General features: G+C 47.4%; 1 protein-coding gene across 1 annotated transcript in view; it reads right to left on the reverse strand.

Annotated features, from left to right (window-relative positions):
- TSPAN7 (tetraspanin 7) overlaps positions 1 to 18,589 on the reverse strand; it is a 219,345-nt gene extending 200,756 nt beyond the window's left edge. The window contains exon 1 of the mRNA XM_045026908.1: positions 18,443 to 18,589. Coding sequence (XP_044882843.1) covers positions 18,443 to 18,574 — 132 coding nt within the window. The 5' untranslated portion in view covers positions 18,575 to 18,589. The remainder of the gene's footprint in view (positions 1 to 18,442) is intronic.
- Positions 18,590 to 19,214: the final 625 nt, after the last annotated feature.

A 19,214-nucleotide genomic window follows, 5' to 3' on the forward strand; every position in this document is an offset into this window, starting at 1 on the left:
TCCCGCACTGCCTCGAAGGTCTCCGGAGTCGACGGCAGTGGCATCTCTACCGCGGGCGAAGCCGGCGAGGTCACAGGTGCCGGGCTCGACGGCCTCTGAGGGGCCGGAGTCGCCGGTGCCGGCAGAAGCGTCTGCGGCAGAGGAACCGGTGCCGCGGCAGGTTTCGGTGCCGGGCGGTCTGGACGGGGCACACTCTGGTGCTTCGGAGCAGGCGGTGCCGAAGAGGCAGCGGCCTTCCCCTTCTTCGCCTTTGGCGAGAGCGAGCTTCTTTGGGCAGGTTTCAGTGCCGATGGCGCTTTCGGTGGCACAGCAGAGTGGCCCGGCGCCATGGCGGCGCTGCGAGAGTCTAGAGGGACAGCGGGCGGTGCCGCGGCCGGAAGGGTTAAGGCTGCCTCCATTAGGAGCTGTTTAAGCCTAATGTCTCTTTCCCTCTTTGTGCCAGGCTTGAAAGCCTTGCAGATTGGGCACTTAGTAGATAAGTGCGACTCTCCTAAGCACTTCAAACAGGAGCTATGAGGATCTCCTGTAGGCATAGGCCTGCGGCAGGCCGAGCACGGCTTGAAACCCGGGGAGCCGGGCATACGCTCCGGTCCCGGGTGCGGGTGGGGCTAATCCCCGAACCCGCTAACTATCTAACACTAAACTGAATAAACTATCAAAAACAAGAAAACCTAAGCTAAGATATCAACTATGTACAAATTTTTACAGAGAAGAACTATGAAGAAGCTAGGGAAGCGGAGGTCAGGCAAGCTGCACTCCACTGTTCCAACGACTGACACGGGTGGTAAGAAGGAACTGAGGGTCGGGTGGGTCGGCTGAGGTATATATGCGGTGACGTTATGGCGCCACTCCAGGGGGCGCTCAGCCGACCCACTGGGGTTGCTAGGGTAAAAGTCTTCCGACGAACGTGCACACGGCGCGCACACACCTAACTGGAATGGATATGAGCAATCACTCGAAGAAGAACTAAGAGTATGAGTCCTAATCTGGAGCCACAGCATGCATGCATTAGGATTCATGCTAAATATCTGCAGTTATTTGATCTTATTTTGGCAGGGTTAGGAATGCAAAACATTCGCTGAATGAAGTCACAGTAGGCATTTTGTTCAAGCAAAATAAATTTTGAATGTTATAATCTATTCTCCCTTCCTCCCCCCCCCCGCAGGGTAAGGCAAAGTAATTGCTCTTATTTATATACCTATTGTCACTAAAAGAGCATTTTTACAAAATGAATACATTTTTAGTTATATTATCTTAAAAGTGCATCTTTAAAATATGTTTATTTTCAGGGAGTTCTGCTGAGAATTCCAATGCCCATGAGCTCACTTTTCATATTGTGTAGAAAACAGTCACTTTTACAAAAAAGATTTTATATCACTAGTTTCAGTCCAGAGAGAACTTTCATCCCTGAGTTAAAAACTCTGATGAGTGGTTTAAAGGAGGGATGATTCCTTCTCTTTCTTCTGTGCTTGAGGCTACCACTATCTTTTGTGGGATTAAATAAAAGTTTGCTAGACAAAAGGGGTGGATGTAAACACCAATTATAGCTGGCATAATAAAGCCTACCACCTTACAGGTCACTTGCCTCTCCTCATGCCCACGCTAGCCCTCTCCAGCTTCTCTGTGGCACTGTTTATGGTAAAAGATTGCAATCTCTATTGTCCTTGACAGGGTACTCAAGTTTATAATCCACTCCTGATTCAGCCTCCCCTGAGATCAGAGTTCACTTTCTCTCCATGTTGCCTGCCAGTGATTGTCCCCAGCTAACAGTATCTAAGACCTATTTCAGCCTCTCCAATAAAAGTTATTTTTATTGGCAAGACACAGAAAACAAAGAGCAAATCATGAAATAAAAGTTGATAACAGTTTTCCTGTAGTAATTTGTCCGTGGACAAGCCTAACCAGCCCCAAATCTTAGTAACACACACACGTGTGAGCTGTAATTTATTATTTATCAAAGCAGAGCCCTTGCAGAACAGCCAGTCTTTTATGTGACTCACAGCTGCCTTGCTGCAGATCACTTTCTCAGCTCCAAACCCCAAAGTCTGTGTTACAAGGAAGTGTCAGGTTTCATAGGTTCCTAAGGAAGTCCAAGATTACACAGCAAATCTCAAAGAATTATTTAAAATAGCCAAACCACCCTAGCGAAATCAAAGGGGTTGCACCCATATACGGCAAGGGTTGAATTTGACCCATTATCCTGTGTCCTGTAGCATGGAGATGAGGAAGCAAATTTAGACTTGGTACAAATTTGTTGATTTCAGTGAAGTTACACTAGGACTGCCTTTGGCCTGTGAGATTTACACAGGTCACAGCACTATTGTGGGATGACATTGTTCTTGGATCAATAGACTATGACACAGTTCGTTTCTTTCTGTTACGTTAGCTTTTGTTTCTAGAGCTTCCAATTCATTTTCCTTTCTTAAACTCCGTTGCAGTGCATTTCTGTTTCTTTTTCTTGGTTAGCACGACATTGCACCTGAGTAAGAGGTGGTGCAACTCTGCACGCCTCACCGAGAAGGGCTCTGGAACGCATTGCAATTCCTCCTACAGCTCCTGATGAGTATAGCCACTATGTAGGGTTGCCAACTTTCTAAGAGCAGAAAAACGAACACCCTTGCCCCACTCCTGCCCCGCTCCTTCCCCGAGCCCCGCTCCTTCCCGCTCACTCCATCCCCCCTTGCTCAGTCTCCCCCACCATCACTCACTAACCCATTTTCATTTGGCTGGCGCAGGGGATTGGGGTCCGGGATGGGCTGAGGGCTCTGGCTGGGGGTGCAGGCTCCTGGGTGGGGCCAGAAATGAGGGGTTCAGGGTGCGGAAAGGGACTCCAGGCTGTGACAGGGGGTTAGGGTGCAGGAGGGGGTGTGGGCTCCAGGAGGGAGTTTGGGTGTAGGAGGGGGCTCAGGGCTGGGACAGGGGGTTGGGGTGTGGGACGGGGTTTGGGGTGCAGACTCCAGGTGGTGCTGATCTCAGGTGGCTCCCAGGAAGCTGCCTGATGTCTGGATCCTAAGCAGAGGGGCCAGGGGGCTCTGCATGCTGCCCCTCCCCGGAGGCCTTACCCCCACAGCTCCCATTGGCCGCAGTTCCCGGCCAATGGGAGCTGCAGAGCCGGACATGAGGCAGCTTCTTGGAGCCATGCAAGCCAGGTAGGGAGCCTGCCTATGCCACCAACCAGACTTTTAACGGCCTAGTCAGTGTGGAGCGGACCAGCCAGGGTCCCTTTCCAACTGGGTGTTCAGGTCAAAAAACGGTCACCTGGCCTACTGCTATGCCATCCCTTAGGACGGTCGAGTATGCGCTCCTCCCCTTCCTCCCCACAACTGCATTCCAGTTCAGAAGAGAGTTGGAGACAGGGCCCTGTCTTTTCCTCAGCCTTCTCTGCTTTTTTGGCAGATCTTAGTGCCCTCATGGACACTAGCTCTAAGCAGCTCTTGTGCTCAAGTAAGTACAACAGCCATAGCTGCAGCCAGCTGCTACACAGGAGGCACAAGAGTGAGAAGATCTCTTTGAATTATTTCCTTTCAAAGCACCCACACAGCATTCAGCCTATCAGTTACATCGATAATTATGTGCATTTAATAATATGTTCCCCCCCATTTCCTTTGGTTTAAGGGATACGTCCATAGTGTTTTCTTAAAAGACTGGCATAAAGTCTCATTAACCTTTCTGACTGCCTGTGACACTTTTACAAAGTGTTTCATTACCATGCTAATGGAAAGCATCCCCTTTGCAGGTAGCCCAATAGAAATACATCTGTGATGAAGCATAACTATCATAATGATAAGAATTAAAATCACCAGACACAGTACATGTCACACTGGATGGTCAGAAGTCATCTGTACAGGAGGAAATAACACAAAGAAATGCAAAAGACATATATATTATTCTAGGAGCAACAATTATGTGCAACAAATTGTATAGCTTTTAATCATACGTGTCAAGACAACAGGGCCATACAATTTTATAATCTTCATCTTCATCAGTAACGAGATAATTAACACTCTGCATTTGCCAGTTCACTCAGACTGGTGTATCATGCTGCAAGTATATATTTTGTTTCTTCACTTTTTTATGGTACTTAACACTTGGGGTCAAGTTTGACCCTGATGTAATTGTACACAAATTTCATAAAGTCAATAAGAATTGTGTGTTCCTATTTAGGGCAAAGAATTGGAACACTTCCTCCTATAGGACAATCTATGGAAAGAGTCTAGAAAACTTTGTGTGTCTCCCCTTGCACTGTCTTTCCATCTCTTCTGGGAAAGCTACCCAGGTCATGGATTTTGGAGACTCCACCCTTCCTAAGCCTGGCATCATAATCCTACCATCCATTTACTTCTCACCGTTTTTCGCTTCTGAATGGGCCCGGGGCCATTTTGGGAAGGTTTCGCCCGTGGCTGCTCAGCAGCAAACATGGAGAGAACTCTGGAAGAGGTAACAGCTCCTAGTTCTATTACAGCTCCAGAGGGGCCTTATCTAGGTTCTTATACCCCATTCATCACTGGTATAAAGCTTAGGAAATGAAATAACGGTATCTCTCTGTCTTTCATCGTCCTCTCTTTGAGAGGAATAATTTGCTTATTTTAGTTGTTGTTAGTGTGATATGTTTTTCTCTACACAAGAAACTCTCTGGTTCCAGCTCCGGCCTCATCCCAGTCCTCAGACATATGCTGAACCCTTTATCACAAAGAGCCTACCTTTTGCTCTATACATATATGATACTGTAGAAGGAACAACCTGGACATAGTGGAGTCCAAATAATCATGTTAACTACACCTACAGAACATGCAAAGTCTAGCTACATAGATCTACTGTTGCTCTGGCAAAGTTCAGGTGCTTCAGAAACAGTGAGGGCCATGACTAAAGGAGTCACTATTTAAAGAGACACTACCCAATTCTTATACACAGCAGGAGGGGCATCCACAACAAGCCAGGTAGGGAAGGGATGATGTCACAGACACAATACTTTCTCTCTTCCATGAAGTAAAGGAGAGAACCAGCCAGAGACCTCTGGGAGATTTTCCAAGCCAGAGTTTGGCTCTCAGTCCTTACACAATCATGCTAGAGCATAGGTGTAGTCAGAAAAGTAACACAGAATGAAATTGTAGGTTTCTATATTTATTCCCTCTCACTGGCTTTTCTATCAAATTGGGTCATAGAACGATAGAGTCATAGAGTTTAAGGCCAGAAGGGACCACTAGATCATCTAGTCTGACCTCCTGTATATCATAGTCCATCAATACCACCCAACGTCTGCACACTAAACCCAACAACTGAAATGAGACCAAAGTAGTGTAACCCACAGCAAACTAAACTATTGTGTGCCACAGGCGTGACCGAGGCACACCAGTGCTTGAGGCCCCCACAATGGCTGGGAAATGATTATGTGTGATATACCCACATAATCCTGGCAAGAGACCCACATGTACACACTACAGAGGAAGGCAAAAAACCCCAAGGTCACTGCCAATCTGATATAGAGGAAAATTCCTTCCCAGCCTCACATATGGTGTTCAGTTAGACTCTGAGCATGTGAGCAAGTTAAGCACCTGAGAGAAAGAATGCTTGGTGCCACCTCAGAACCTGGGTTCTCTCTGTCCAATGTCATATCTTTAGCCATAGCCATCCCTGATGCTTCAGACAAAGGAGATAAAAAACCCTCCCAAAATACAGTGGGGGTGGAGGGAGAGAATCTCTTTCTAAACCCTGCCAGAGTCCAGCTGAAACCCCAAAGCATGATAAGATCATAAGACATAAACTGGAAGTAAGCCCCAGATTGTTGAGCTCTGCCCCCTACTATCAGAAGAAACCGTGTCATACAATTCCACTCATAAATGTGTCCAGCTTTCTCTTACAACTAATTAAGTTGTTTGCCCCACAACTCCTATTGGGAGGCTGTTCCAGAACCTCACCCCTCTGATGGTTAGAAACCGTCTTCTAATTTCCATTCTGATTTTGTTTATATCCATTTGTTCTTGTGCCGACATTGTCCTTTAGCTTAAATAGCTCTTCACCCACGCTGATGTTTAGCCCCTGAATGTATTAATAGAGAGCAATCATATCCCCTCTCAGCCTTCTTGTTGCTAGATTAAACAAGCCACGTTCTTACGCTTTCCTCTCACAAGACAGGCCCTCATTCCTGCCATCATCCTAGTAGCTCTTCTCTGCAAGTGTTCCAGTTTAAATTAATCTTTCTTGAACATGGGTGACCGGAACGTACACAGTATTCCAAATGAGTTCTTACCAGTGCCTTGTAAAATGGCATTGATAGTTCTCAATCTCTGCTGGCAATATCTCGCCTAACACATCCTAGGTTCTCATTTGCCTTTTTCAAAGCTGCATCATATTGGTGGCTCGTAGTCATCCTGTCAACCAATACACCTAGGTCTCTCTCCTCCTCTGTTGCTTCCAACTGATGAGCCCCCAGCTAGTAGCAGAAATTCTGATTATTAGACACTAAGTGCACGACTTTGCACTTTGTACTAGAATCACAGAATCATAGAATCTCAGGGTTGGAAGGGCCCTCAGGAGGTCATCTAGTCCAACCCCCTGCTCAAAGCAGGACCAAACCCAACTAAATTATCCCAGCCAGAGCTTTGTTTTTTGACCTTAAAAACCTCTAAGGAAGGAGATTCCACCACCTCCCTAGGTAACCCATTCCAGTTCTTCACCACCCTACTAGTGAAAAAGTTTTTCCTAATGTCCAAACTAAACCTGCCCCTCTGCAACCTGAGACCGTTACTCCTTGTTCTGTCATCTTCTACCACCGAGAACAGTCTAGATCAATCCTCTTTGGAACCCCCTTTCAGGTAGTTGAAAGCAGCTATCAAATCCCCCCTCATTCTTCTCTTCTGCAGGCTAAACAATCTCAGTTCCCTCAGCCTCTCCTCATAAGTCATGTGCTCCAGCCCCCTAATCATTTTTGTTGCCCTCCACTGGACTCTCTCCAATTTATCCACATCCTTCTTGTAGTGTGGGGCCCAAAACTGGACACAGTACTCCAAATGAGGCCTCACCAGTGCTGAATAGAGGGGAATGATCACATCCCTCGATCTGCTGGAAATGCCCCTACTTATACAACCCAAAATGCCATTAGCCTTCTTGGCAACAAGGGCACACTGTTGACTCATATTCAGCTTTTCGTCCACCATAACCCCTAGGTCCTTTTCTGCAGAACTGCTGCCCAGCCATTCGGTCCCTAGTCTGTAGCAGTGCATGGGATTCTTCCGTCCTAAGTGCAGGACTCTGCACTTGTCCTTGTTGAACCTCATCATATTTCTTTTGGCCCAATCCTCTAATTTGTCTAGGTCCCTCTGTATCCTATCCCTACCCTCCAGCATATCAACCACTCCTCCCAGTTTAGTGTCATCTGCAAACTTGCTAAGGGTGCAGTCCACACCATCCTCCAGATCGTTAATGAAGATATTGAACAAAACCGGCCCCAGCACCGACCCTTGGGGCACTCCACTTGATACCGGCTGCCAACTAGACATGGAACCATTGATCACTACCCATTGAGCCCAACCATCTAGCCAGTTTTCTATCCACCTTACCGTCCATTCATCCAGCCCATACTTCTTTAACTTGCTGGCAAGAATACTGTGGGATTTCATCCCATTTTTGTCACTCTGGTCTTCAAGGTCATCCAGAGCTTCCTGTATAATATTAAGGTTAATAATCCAATCCTCCTATGTATTGACAATGCCTCCCAACTTTTTATCATCAGCAAATTTCATTAGCATGCTGCTACTCCTAAGTAAAAAGACAACTTCTTAAACGGTCAGCACTGCAAACTCAGTCTGGGATCTGAAAATGTTTTCTGCACCTTATGAAAATTCTGGACTCAGAATTTGGCTGATGATTTTGTTGTTGCACAAGATAGTATATAATCCAACTTGCTCTTTTATTGATATTCTGACTATGCAGTGTGTATAGTAGGTGGTCCCTTTGTTTTTTACACAGAGTAAGTAAATATGACCCAATGAAATATTTTTGCAAACACTTACAACTTGGGAAAATAGCAGTTAAACAGAAGAATTTGCCATTTTTATATCTTCATCCATTGCAGGCACCTGCTCACAGATCATTAAGATAGTCTATGTAGGCCTGTGAAACTGATCAAATGGGCTGCTGAACCAGTCGTAGCTTTTTTTAGGATTATGGGTTTAATTCCTAGGTACAGAAAATTATAGTAAATCATCGTAGAGGTCACAAATGTGGTGAACACTGTGGCCAAGTTCAAATTTGAGAGCAAAAACTGGTGTCTTTTTCCCAGCTGTAAAGGGAAAAGGGAGTGTAACAAAGTACCCTGAATGTTTTCTCCCAGATGATGGGAGAACCTAACTGCACCCAGTTATTTATACTGGTTTTCTCCAGCATAGACCCCAGCTCCTACAACTTGCAAGGGGCCTTGCCCATTGTGGTCCTTCTTAAATCTTTCTAGCTTACCCTGGCAGTTCACTGCACTCTCTGTAGGGTCAGGGTGGAGATCTCCTGGATAGAAGCCAGGGCCGCCCAGAGGATACAGGAGGCCTGGGGTCTTCGGCGGCGGGAGGCCCCCGCTTCGGTGGTAATTTGGCGGTGGGGGGGTCCTTCTGCTCCGGGACCCGCTGCCAAAGTGCCCTGAAGACCCGCGGCGGGGGCCCCCCGCCGCCGAATTACCGCAGAAGACCCGGCACTTTGGCAATGGGTCCCGCTTCGGCGGTAATTCGCCAGCAGGGGGTCCTTCCGCCCCGGAATGGAAGGACCCTCCACCGCCGAAGACCTGGAGCGGAAGAAGCTCTGGGGGCCCGGGCCCCGTGACAGTTTTCCGGAGCCCCCAGAGCGAGTGAAGAACCCCACTCCGGGGCCCCCAAAAAACTCTCGTGAGGGCCCGTGCGGGGCCCAGGGCCTGGGGCAAATTGCCCCACTTGCCCCCCCCCCCACGGGCAGCCCTGCTGGAAGCTCCCTCTGTGGTTCCAGGAGTCACTACAGCAGTCTCCTGTTTAGGGTTAGGGCAATCCCAATCCCCCTCTTAGTTGACTGTGGTTTCCTTCCTTTTAAAGGCCTCCTCCTTACCACACATGGTTGACAGGCCCAAAAAGGTTGGGCTAGCCCTGCCCCCACATCCTGTCTGGCACCTTCCCTGTTAGTGTGGGGTCTATACAACCCATCACATGGCATTTTTGAGGCAATGGCTAGTGGGGTAGGGGTAAATCCAGGTGGACACTGGGGCTATAAGATGTCTGAATGACCTGTTAGCAGAGGCCCTCTCAGGGAAGGGCTGGCAGGCTGCTATTATAGCAGTGGTGAGTTCTCTCACTTAGCTGGAATTTTGCATATTTTGGTTTTTTTTAATCAAATGATTATTAATGATTTTTTTCATTATTCAGTCAGCTCTGCAGATGGTCACGCATAGTGTTTCCTCTAATATTTTATGTCCATGTGCAGAATGAATTTAGTTATGTGCACCAATACGATGGTGTGGCAGGAGTGGGGCTGAAGGGTTTGGGGTGCAGGAGGGGGCTCAGGGCTGGGGCAGAGGGTTGGTGTGTGTGAGGGGGTGAGGGTTGTAGCTGCGGGTGCAGGCTCTGGGGTGGGGCTGGGGATGGGGGATTTGGGGTGTGGGAGGGGGCTCAGGGCTAGGGCAGAGAGTTGGGATATGGGGAGGTGAGGGCTCTGGCTGGGGGTGCAGGCTCTGAGATATGGCTGGGGATGAGGGATTTGGGGTGTGGGAGGGGGCTCAGGGCTAGGGCAAAGGGTTGGGGGGTGAAGGCTCTGGCTGGGGGTGTGGGCTCTGGGGTGGGGCTAGAGATAAGGGGTTGGGACTCCCACCAGCCCTCTTTCACCGCAGCAGCCAGGGACCAGGGGAGACAGGGCCGACTCTAGACCCCAGCGTGCCAAGCACGCGCGTGGGGCGGCATTTTCCCAGGAGGGCGGCAGGCGGGTCCGGCGGACCTTCTGCAGTCATGCCTGCGGGAGGTCTACCGGAGCCGCCGGACCAGCGGACCTCCCACAGGCATGACTGCGGAGGGGGCGCTAGTCCCGTGGCTCGGGTAGACCTCCCGCAGGCATGACTGCGGACAGTTCCCTGGTCCCGCAGCTCGGGTGGACCTCCCGCAGGCATGCCTGCGGAAGCTCCACTCGAGCCGTGGGACCAGCGCACCCTCCGCAGGCACGTCCCCCGGAGCTGCAGGACCGGCGCCCGGCAGCGCGCCCCCTGCGGCATGCCGCCCTGCTTGGGGTGGCCGGATTACTAGAGCCACCCCTGAGGGGAGAGGCGCCTCTCCCTGCCAGGGAAGCTCTGGGGCTGGGGGAGAGGTGTGTCTCCCCATCCACAGCAGCTCCAAGGATGGGGCTGGGGGAGAGGCATCTCCCCTTGCCTGTGCGACCCTTGATAGCCTGCTGCGCAGCCACGCAGTTTAGAGGGAAATTAGGTCAAGCAATATCCTGTGAATAAAACTGGTTGTGAATTTTGGCATCAATTAACTATTCACAAAAAATTGTTTTCCTTATTCAGTCAGTTATGAACATAGCACGCATCCAAGACGCCTTGTCCAGCGCTGTTGGCAGCTTATTTTTTTTTACTCTATGCTTTAACATCTCCCTCCACATTTCTGAATTTTGTGGTTATGGTTTAAATGGAGAATTTCCTTTCTGATTCGTTATATTTTTTTTAAAAATTAGTAATCTAGCTTGTGTGACATCCACTAGACCCTCCTATATAGGCTGAGGCCCTGTATTTCTTTAACTGCTCTTGTTTGTTTATGTCTATTTTTAATTAATTTTCTCTTCCAGTTGTCTCTTGCACCTGTTTCTCTGGCTAACGGGATATAAATTACCTTAATACATCAGAACTGTTTTGTTCTGTTTCAATTTTACTTATTTGGTTTCCAGGTACTGTTTTGCCAGAAGCGGGGAATGGGCAACAGGGGATGGATCACTTGATGATTGTCGGTTCTGTTCATTCCCTCTGGGGCATTGGCCACTGTCGGAAGACAGGATACTGGGCTACATGGACCTTTGGTCTGACCCAGTATGGCTGTTCTTATGTTCACAGGGTCTGATTCCCCACTCTATCAAACCAGCTTTACCCCAGGAACTACATTGATTTCCAGGTGGTTACACCAGTATACAATTAGTGTAACTGAATGGAAAATCAAATTTGTTTGAATTAATATAGTCTTTTCCAACAGGTATTGAAAGTCTGCTGTAATGAATGTTAGATTGAACACCTGGAATGTGAGCGGTATTAAGACCCTGGTTAAATATTTAAAATGCTATGGGAGCTGACAGAATCGAGATACAGGTTGCTATTGTGCAAGATGACTCCCCTTTGGCAGATTTAGTACATTACTTTGAAAGAAGGCTAGCGTGGGCAATTTATGCCTCCTTTTTCTCCATTAAATGGAGACAGGGATAACAATTTTATTCCATAAACACCAGCTATCATAAACAGATATTGCATGATGCAGAAAGTAGAACAGAGCAGTAACCCAGGTCAGATTTAGGGGCAGTCAACCCAGGCAAGTGCCTGGGGGAGCCGGGCTTGGGGGACGCTGGGCTAGGGGTGCTGTGACAAAAGGGAAAATAGAATGTTTGAAGTAAAATGTTTCAAGTACACCTCTACCCCGATATAACGCGGTCCTCAGGAGCCAAAAAATCTCACTGCCTTACAGGTGAGACCGCATTATATCAGGTTCGGTCCGGTACACTGTGCCGGACTGGACCAGCTTCCCCGGCGCTGATTTAAAGGCCCAGGGACGGCTCCAGGCACCAGCGCACCGAGCGCGTGCCTGGGGTGGCAAACCACGAGGGGAGCATCCTGCCGCTCACTGCCTTCAGCGGCATGCCTATGGGAGGTCCACCGGTCCCACGGTTTTGGCGGCAATTCGGCAGTGGGTACGCCGAAGGTGCGGGACTGGCGGACCTCCTGCAGGCAAGCCTCTGAATCCGCATTACCAGCAGACCTCCCGTAGGCACGCTGCCAAAAGCCGCCTGACTGCTGTGCTTGGGGAGGCAAAATACATAGAGCCGCCCCTGCTTCAGCTGCTGCAGGGAACCTCTGGTCCTTTAAATCACCACCCAAGCCCGGCTGCCAGAGTCCCAGCAGGGATTTAAAGGACCCGGTGCTCCAGCTGCTGTGGGGAGCCCTGGTCCCTTTAAATCACTGCCGGAGCTCTGGCAGCGGGGCTCGGGCGGGGATCGAAAGGGCCCGGGGCTCCCCGCAGCAGCTGGAGTCTCTGGCCCTTTATATCACCACCCGAGCCTGGCTGCCAGAGCCCCTGCGGGGATTTAAAGGGCCCGGTGCTCCAGCCGCTGTGAGGAGCCCTGGTCCCTTTAAATCATCGCCGGACCTCTGGCAGCAGGGCTCGGGTGGGGATTTAAAGGGCCTGGGACTGCTCGCAGCGGCCAGAGCCTCTGGCCCTTTAAATCACTGCCTGAGCCCAACTGGCTTCAGCAGCCGTGCTCGGGCAGCGATTTAAAGGGCCCGGGGCTCCATGCAAAGTCGGATATAACGCGGTAAAGCAGCGGGGCTCAGGTGGCACTTTAAAGGGCCCGGGGCTTCCCACTGCGTTATATCCAAATTCGTGTTATATTGAGTCACGTTCTATTGGGGTAGAGGTGTATTCTATATGTGGATTCATTTTTCACTAACCTCTTAGAATGTTGACAGGTTTCAGAGTGGAAGCTGTGTGAGTCTGTATCAGCAAAAACAATGAGGAGTCCTTGTGGCACCTTAGAGACTAACACATTTATTTGGGCATAAGCTTTCGTGGGCTAGAACCCACTTCATCGGATGCATGAAGTTAAAAATACAGTAGCAGGTATAAATACATGAAAGGATGGGAGTTGCTTTACCAAGTGTGAGGTCAGTCTAACGAGATAAATCAGTTAACAGCAGGATACCAAGGGAGGAAAAATAACTTTTGAAGTGGTAAGATAGTGACCCATTACAGACAGTTGACAAGACGGTGTGAGTAACAGTAGGGAGAAATTAGTATTGGGGATATTAAGTTTAAGTTCTGTAATGACCCAACCATTCCCAGTCTTTATTCAGGCCTAATCTGATGGTATCCAGTTTGCAAATTAATTCCAGTTCTGTAGCTTCATGTTGGAGTCTGTTTTTGAAGTTTTTTTGTTGAAGAATTGCCAGTTTTAGGTCTGTTATTGAGTGACCAGAGAGATTGAAGTGTTCTCCTACTGCAGTGTTTCTCAAACTGGGGTCACTGCTTGTGTAGGGAAAGCCCCTGGCGGGCCAGGCCTGTTTGTTTACCTGCCCTGTCCACAGGTCCGGTCGATCGCGGCTCCCACTGGCCACGGTTCGCTGCTCCAGGCCAATGGGAGCTGCTGGAAGCAGCGCGGGCTGAGGGACTTACTGGCCGCCGCTTCCAGCAGCCCCCATTGGCCTGCAGTGGCGAACCATGGCCAGTGGGAGCCGTGATCGACTGGACCTGCAGATGGGGCAGGTAAACAAACCGGCCCGTCCTGCCAGGGACTTTCTCTACACAAGTGGCAACCCCAGTTTGAGAAACACTGTCCTACTGGTTTTTGAATGTTATGTTTCCTGATGTCGGATTTGTGTCCATTTATTCTTTTGCAGAGAGACTGTCAGATTTGGCCAATGTACATGGCAGAGGGGAATTGCTGACACATGATGGCATATATCACACATTGGTGGATGTGCAGGTTATCTTGTGGAACCTTCCAGACTTTCTGAGAACTACATTTTCCTCAAACCTCTAGAATGTAGTCAGCCATGCCCTCGTGGGTATATCAAGGGCAGGACATCACCAGTCAGTCAGTGAGATATAAGAACAAAGTGAAGTGAAGTGACAGACTAGCTGTGAAATTGTGAACCTTGTTTTATTGTGTAATTTTGAAAGTGTACTTGTGTTTTAAGACTTAAAGAATGTAAGTAGCAACTAATAAAGGACATATTTAATGAGATGCCAGAGATATCTATTGAACCCCTATTAATGAAACAATATAAAAGAAATACTGTTACTTCTTTGGCAACGCTTAACATGTAATGTTTTATGACAGTAGTGAAGACAGCTTGTAGGTGATTGCAATTATTTTAATATACTGTTATTCATGATAATGTAATTATGTAGTTCCTAATAATGTAATCATTATTAAAATAGTAAAGATACCAATGATAGACATTCAATAAACTTGAATATGAAAGAAGTGTATAAATATACTGAAAATAGCTTCCCCCCAAAATTGGCAAAGTGCCCCCTCTAGCCACTCCCTACCCCCCAAACACACACACCTATACAAAAGCACCCACCAGCTAAAACAAAACTCAGTACCTATGCTCCCCTTAGGAGGAGAGTCACTGCAGAGCAATATGAGATGCCTGCTTCCCTCAGCGGCTGAGTGCAGTGCCTCCACAGTGCTCTCACTCCCTGCTTAAACAGGGAGCAACAGACCAGGGGCAAGAATTATTGGAAGCAAAGGCATATTTAGGCCTTACAGAAGGCTGCTGTGATTTAACAGTTTTACAGCGCAGCATAATTAGTGTTGTGTATGTGTAAGAAATTGTAGTGCAAGAAGATGCAGCGAAATCATATTTGTTAGGAAAACCAAAGATATAGTAACCCCAAAGCTAGAAGAAATTGGTTTGAACCTACATAAAACCTGTACTGACATGGGAGGAAAGTTTATATGAACATGAGAGACTAATACATATGTATAAAAAAATAACAAAAAGTTAGACATAAATCAACTGAACAAAAGATTAGGGAAGCTGCAAATTGTCCAGTGCTGAAGGGGACTGTGGTGAGTTGTCCTGATGTGCTTCCCACTTGTAAGTAACTCATCACTGATTGCTGAGTGTTTTGCCTTAATAAAGATTTATTAGATCCATCTGCGGAGTGATGGATTTCAATCCAACAAGAATGAAATCTAGATCTACTGCATGACGGTTCAGAACAGAAATAATCATCTCATTGTCTCAAGAGATTGTATTATTGTTTTTATTATGCTTATTTCAGCAGTGTCATGGTCACAATTTTTGTTCATTTGTCAGTCATTCTAGGGTTCATAATTAGGTCTGAGTCTAAAGCTGCTCAAAGATCTTCTTTACGGAGAAGAATATTTAGAAAGTCAATGGGATTTGCATGCAAAAACTCATTCTTATTTTGAGACTGCCAAGAGTAATGCATCAAAGGGCACTTATATCATTGCCAGAACCAAGTTGATTAATAGTCATGTAACTGAGTTTGAATATAAATTGACTCCTCTAGAGGATCAGGTTCAGAATGGTCCATACAAATCAATGCAGGATGGGTGCTAGGTCACATTGTAGTCAGCACCTACTAAGAAGAGGTTAGTTTGTTACATTTTATGCTACATTATAATCAAACGCACAACTACAAAATAGGGAATAACTAGTTAGGTGATAATACTGCTGAGAAGGATCTGGGGGTTATAGTGAATCACAAATTGAATATGAGTCAACAGTGTTATGCATCTGCAAAAAAAGGCTAATATTCTGGGGTGTATTAACAGGAATGTTGTAAGAAAGACATGGGAGGTAATTGACTTGCTCTACTTGTCATTGGTGAGGCCTCAGCTGAAGTACTGTGTCCAATTCTGAGTACCACACTTCAGGAAAGATGAGGACAAATTGGAGAGAGTCTTAAGGACAGCAACAAAAATGATAAAAGATTAAAAAAACCTATGAGGAAAGGTTAAAAAAAACTGGGCATGTTAAGTCTTGAGAAAAGATGACTGAGAAGGGCTGCCATAAAGAGGACAGTGATGACTTATGCTCCATGTCCATTGAAGGTAGGAAAACAAGTAATGGGCTTAATCTTCAGCAAGGGAGATTTAGGTTAGATATTAGAAAAAAACTTTCTAACTATAAGTATAGTTAAGCTCTGGAATATGCTTCCGAGAGAGGTTTCAGAGTAGCAGCCATTTTAGTCTGTATCCGCAAAAAGAACAGGAGTACTTGTGGCACCTTAGAGACTAACAGATTTATTTCAGCATAACCTTTCGTGGGCTACAGCCCACTTCTTCAGAGAGTTTGTAGAATACCTGTCATTGGAGGTTTTTAAGAACAGGCTGGACAAACATCTGTCAGGGATGGTCTAGGATTAGTTGGTCCTACCTCAGTGCAGAGGCATGGCCTCAATGACTTCTCAAGGGAGACAGAAAAAAGGTATATGACGTGTCTCTTACTCAAGATGTGATCTAAAATATGAAATGCAGTATTCACCCCTAGGGCATACAACAGGTATTGCATGGGACACAAGCATGCTGAGATTATCAGAAATAAAAATATTTATGTACGCTAATCATAACTGTCTCACTGTTACCTCGTGCTCCCCACCCCAATACCCTGGTTTGTTGTATCCCTCCTGTTGGCTCCTGTCTTAGATTTAGAATGTAAGCTCTTGAGGTGAGGACTGATCTATGGATATTATTCATCGGACAGCATGATAGAGCACTGATCCTTGATTGGTTCTGTCTCTAGTCACTACAAAAACCACAAATAATATTTAACAGAAAATAATTGATCATATCCAGAAACTCATGCAAGAACTGATTATCCACATGGCTCAGCTGAAAACAAACACAATAAGAAAATTGCTGGTGTAAAATTAATTAGAAGGATGTAGGGCTGAGGGTATCTGTTTAAAGCATTTGCAGAGTACCCCTTGCCATAGTATTAAGATAATGAAACCTGTTGGATTTTAATCTAGTGGCTAAAAGGAGTATTATTGTTTCCATCCAGTTGCTTAGATCACTAAATTAGTGTTACAGTAATAGTGAAATGGGGGGAGCAGTTACTTAATTGGGCACAGATAATGAGCTATAAAGTGGTATTTAAAAGTTTTTCAATTATATATTATTATGCTACTAGGGCAATTCAGTTGGGACTAATTCCTAGATCTTGGTATGATATTGATCTCTTATTACATTTGAGAGGATAGATTTTACACAATACAGTCAGTAGTTACCCATTTCATTGTCAGATTTTGGACAGCACACTGTAATTGATAGTTATCAATTTCTCTCTCCACCCAAAAACAAACAAATGTTCTTCTACAATAGAATGCAGCTGTGAATGGAGGTGGTTCTATAGGGTGTCTGATCAGAAACTGAGGAGGGGCAGGAATTGGAGGACTCTATGCCCAAGAACGGACGCCTTTTTCCATGTTCTAGGACTGGATGTGCTTTTTTTTTTCCTAGGCAAGGGACTTTTCCACAGCTCACACGTCCCTTCTCCTCCCCACAGCTGCTAATGCTGCAATAACCACAGATAAGTCAGTTGTATTTGTGCTGAAATTGTTGGCCGTCTCAGTTGCCTGGTCTCCCCCTACCTCCTAACACCTTCACTACCAAACACCCTAAGCCAGTGTGCTACTGGTTCCCTTCAGTCTTGTGTGCCCCCTTGTGGCAAAACCTGGAGATACAATAAGACTGCTTCAGTTTCCCTACTCTGACGGATCTCTTGCTGTTGGTCCTTTGTCACAACCTCTGCCCTCCAAATGGGTTGTTGGTAATCCTCAGGGGTGGCTCCAGGCCCCAGCACACCAAGAGCGTGCTTGGGGCGGCATGCCGCAGGGGGCAGTATGCCGGCCGCAGGGAGGGCGGCAGGTGGCTCCGGTGGACCTCCCGCAGGCGTGCTGGCAGAGGGTCCGCTGGTCCCGCGGCTTTGGTGGATTTCCCGCAGGCACACCTGCGGGAGGTCCTCCAGAGCCGCGGTACTAGCGGACCTGCCGCAGGCACGCCTGCGGGAGGTCCACCGGAGCTGCCTGCCGCCCTCCGGGCAGCCGGCATAGTGCCCCCCGCAGCATGCCGCCGTGCTTGGGGCGGCGAAATGTCTAGAGCCACCCCTGGTAGTCCTTTCCCCTTTCGGGGTTGTAAAGAGTTCAATACCTCAGCAAGCCAGTCACACTACATGAAGGTGTATAGTCCCTGGCCTCTTTGATTGTGGCCTGCTTGTTCAAGGCCTTAATAAACCCTCTTGTTGGGTTTGGCAGGGGAAACCATGCTCACTCACTCACTCTCTTGGTTTCAAGTTAGAGACCCCGTATATGGTTGTTGGGCCCAATTTCTCCCAACCCCTTACTATTTCCTTGGCCTGCTTCAAACTGTGCTCCTCTTTTAGGCCATTTTTCAGGTTCACATCCTGTGATCCTCTCCTGCATAGGGTCTGGTTTCCCAGGTGGTTTCTCACCACACTAGTCTGTTGCTGAAAGCCCCTGCTCCTGGTGGCTCCTGAGCCTCTCTAGCTCTTACCAAGCCATATTTCAAACCACGTTTATGGTTTCCCTCCTTAAGGCCAAAGTTCCCGTAACCCTCCTCCTGGAGCTAGGGCTGTGGCTCAAACCATCAGAATCTCCCTCCTTCAGGCAGGAGTCTTCCCTAGCTCTCTTTCCTGGGCTTGGGGTTGTATGTTAGACAGTCCTTCTGTCTACCTCCTTCAGGGAGGACTCACCCAGCTCTCTTTTTTGGAGCCGGAGTAGTCACTTAGGCCAGCTGTAGGACCTTGGTCTGTTTCTCCTTCAGCCGGAGCCTTTCCTCCACAATTAGTTCCGAAGCCCTGAGGGTTCAGCAGTCTAGCCTTCATCTGCTGATGCCTGCATTGCTAGGAGAGAGAGGCAGCATATATGCTGGTCACATTCCTAAAGCTCATCCCAAATGGCTGGAGGAGAGGGGACCCTTGCACTGCCAATTCTGCAAGGGTCCTGGTCCAGGTGATTGAAGAGATAATAATGAGATTCCACCCACATACTACTTATTCTTTGGACTATTTCTTCTCTTCCAACAGATCCTTGGCCTTTGCATATAAGACATGACAAAATCTTAAAGGGCCATGGTATATGATGGGGTGGGCTGCCCCACCAGGCACCACTACCTTTAAGGTGGCAGATCACCCCATCACACAGTGTACAGAGGGGTGGGCATCCCAACACTTCTAGCACTAATTCCTATAGTCCTGCAGCATATGCTTCATTGGGTACTGACACTTGTAACCTCATAAATAAAAGCTTCCCTCCCCCAGCAATTCTATGCACAAATGGTGGTAACCCCAATGTTTGCCAGAAAAACAAATAAAAAAGGATACAAACCTGGCCAAACAGAATCACCAGTCAGATTTTGCACAAATATTTGTGAATACATTTTCCCACTATTTCCCCAGCTGTACTCCAGATAGATATTTAAATGTCTGCATAATTGGCTAGCTATCAGTCTGGGTGATCAAAGAA

Source organism: Mauremys mutica, chromosome 1, assembly GCF_020497125.1.
Source record: "Mauremys mutica isolate MM-2020 ecotype Southern chromosome 1, ASM2049712v1, whole genome shotgun sequence".
Classification (NCBI taxonomy): Eukaryota; Metazoa; Chordata; order Testudines; family Geoemydidae; genus Mauremys; species Mauremys mutica.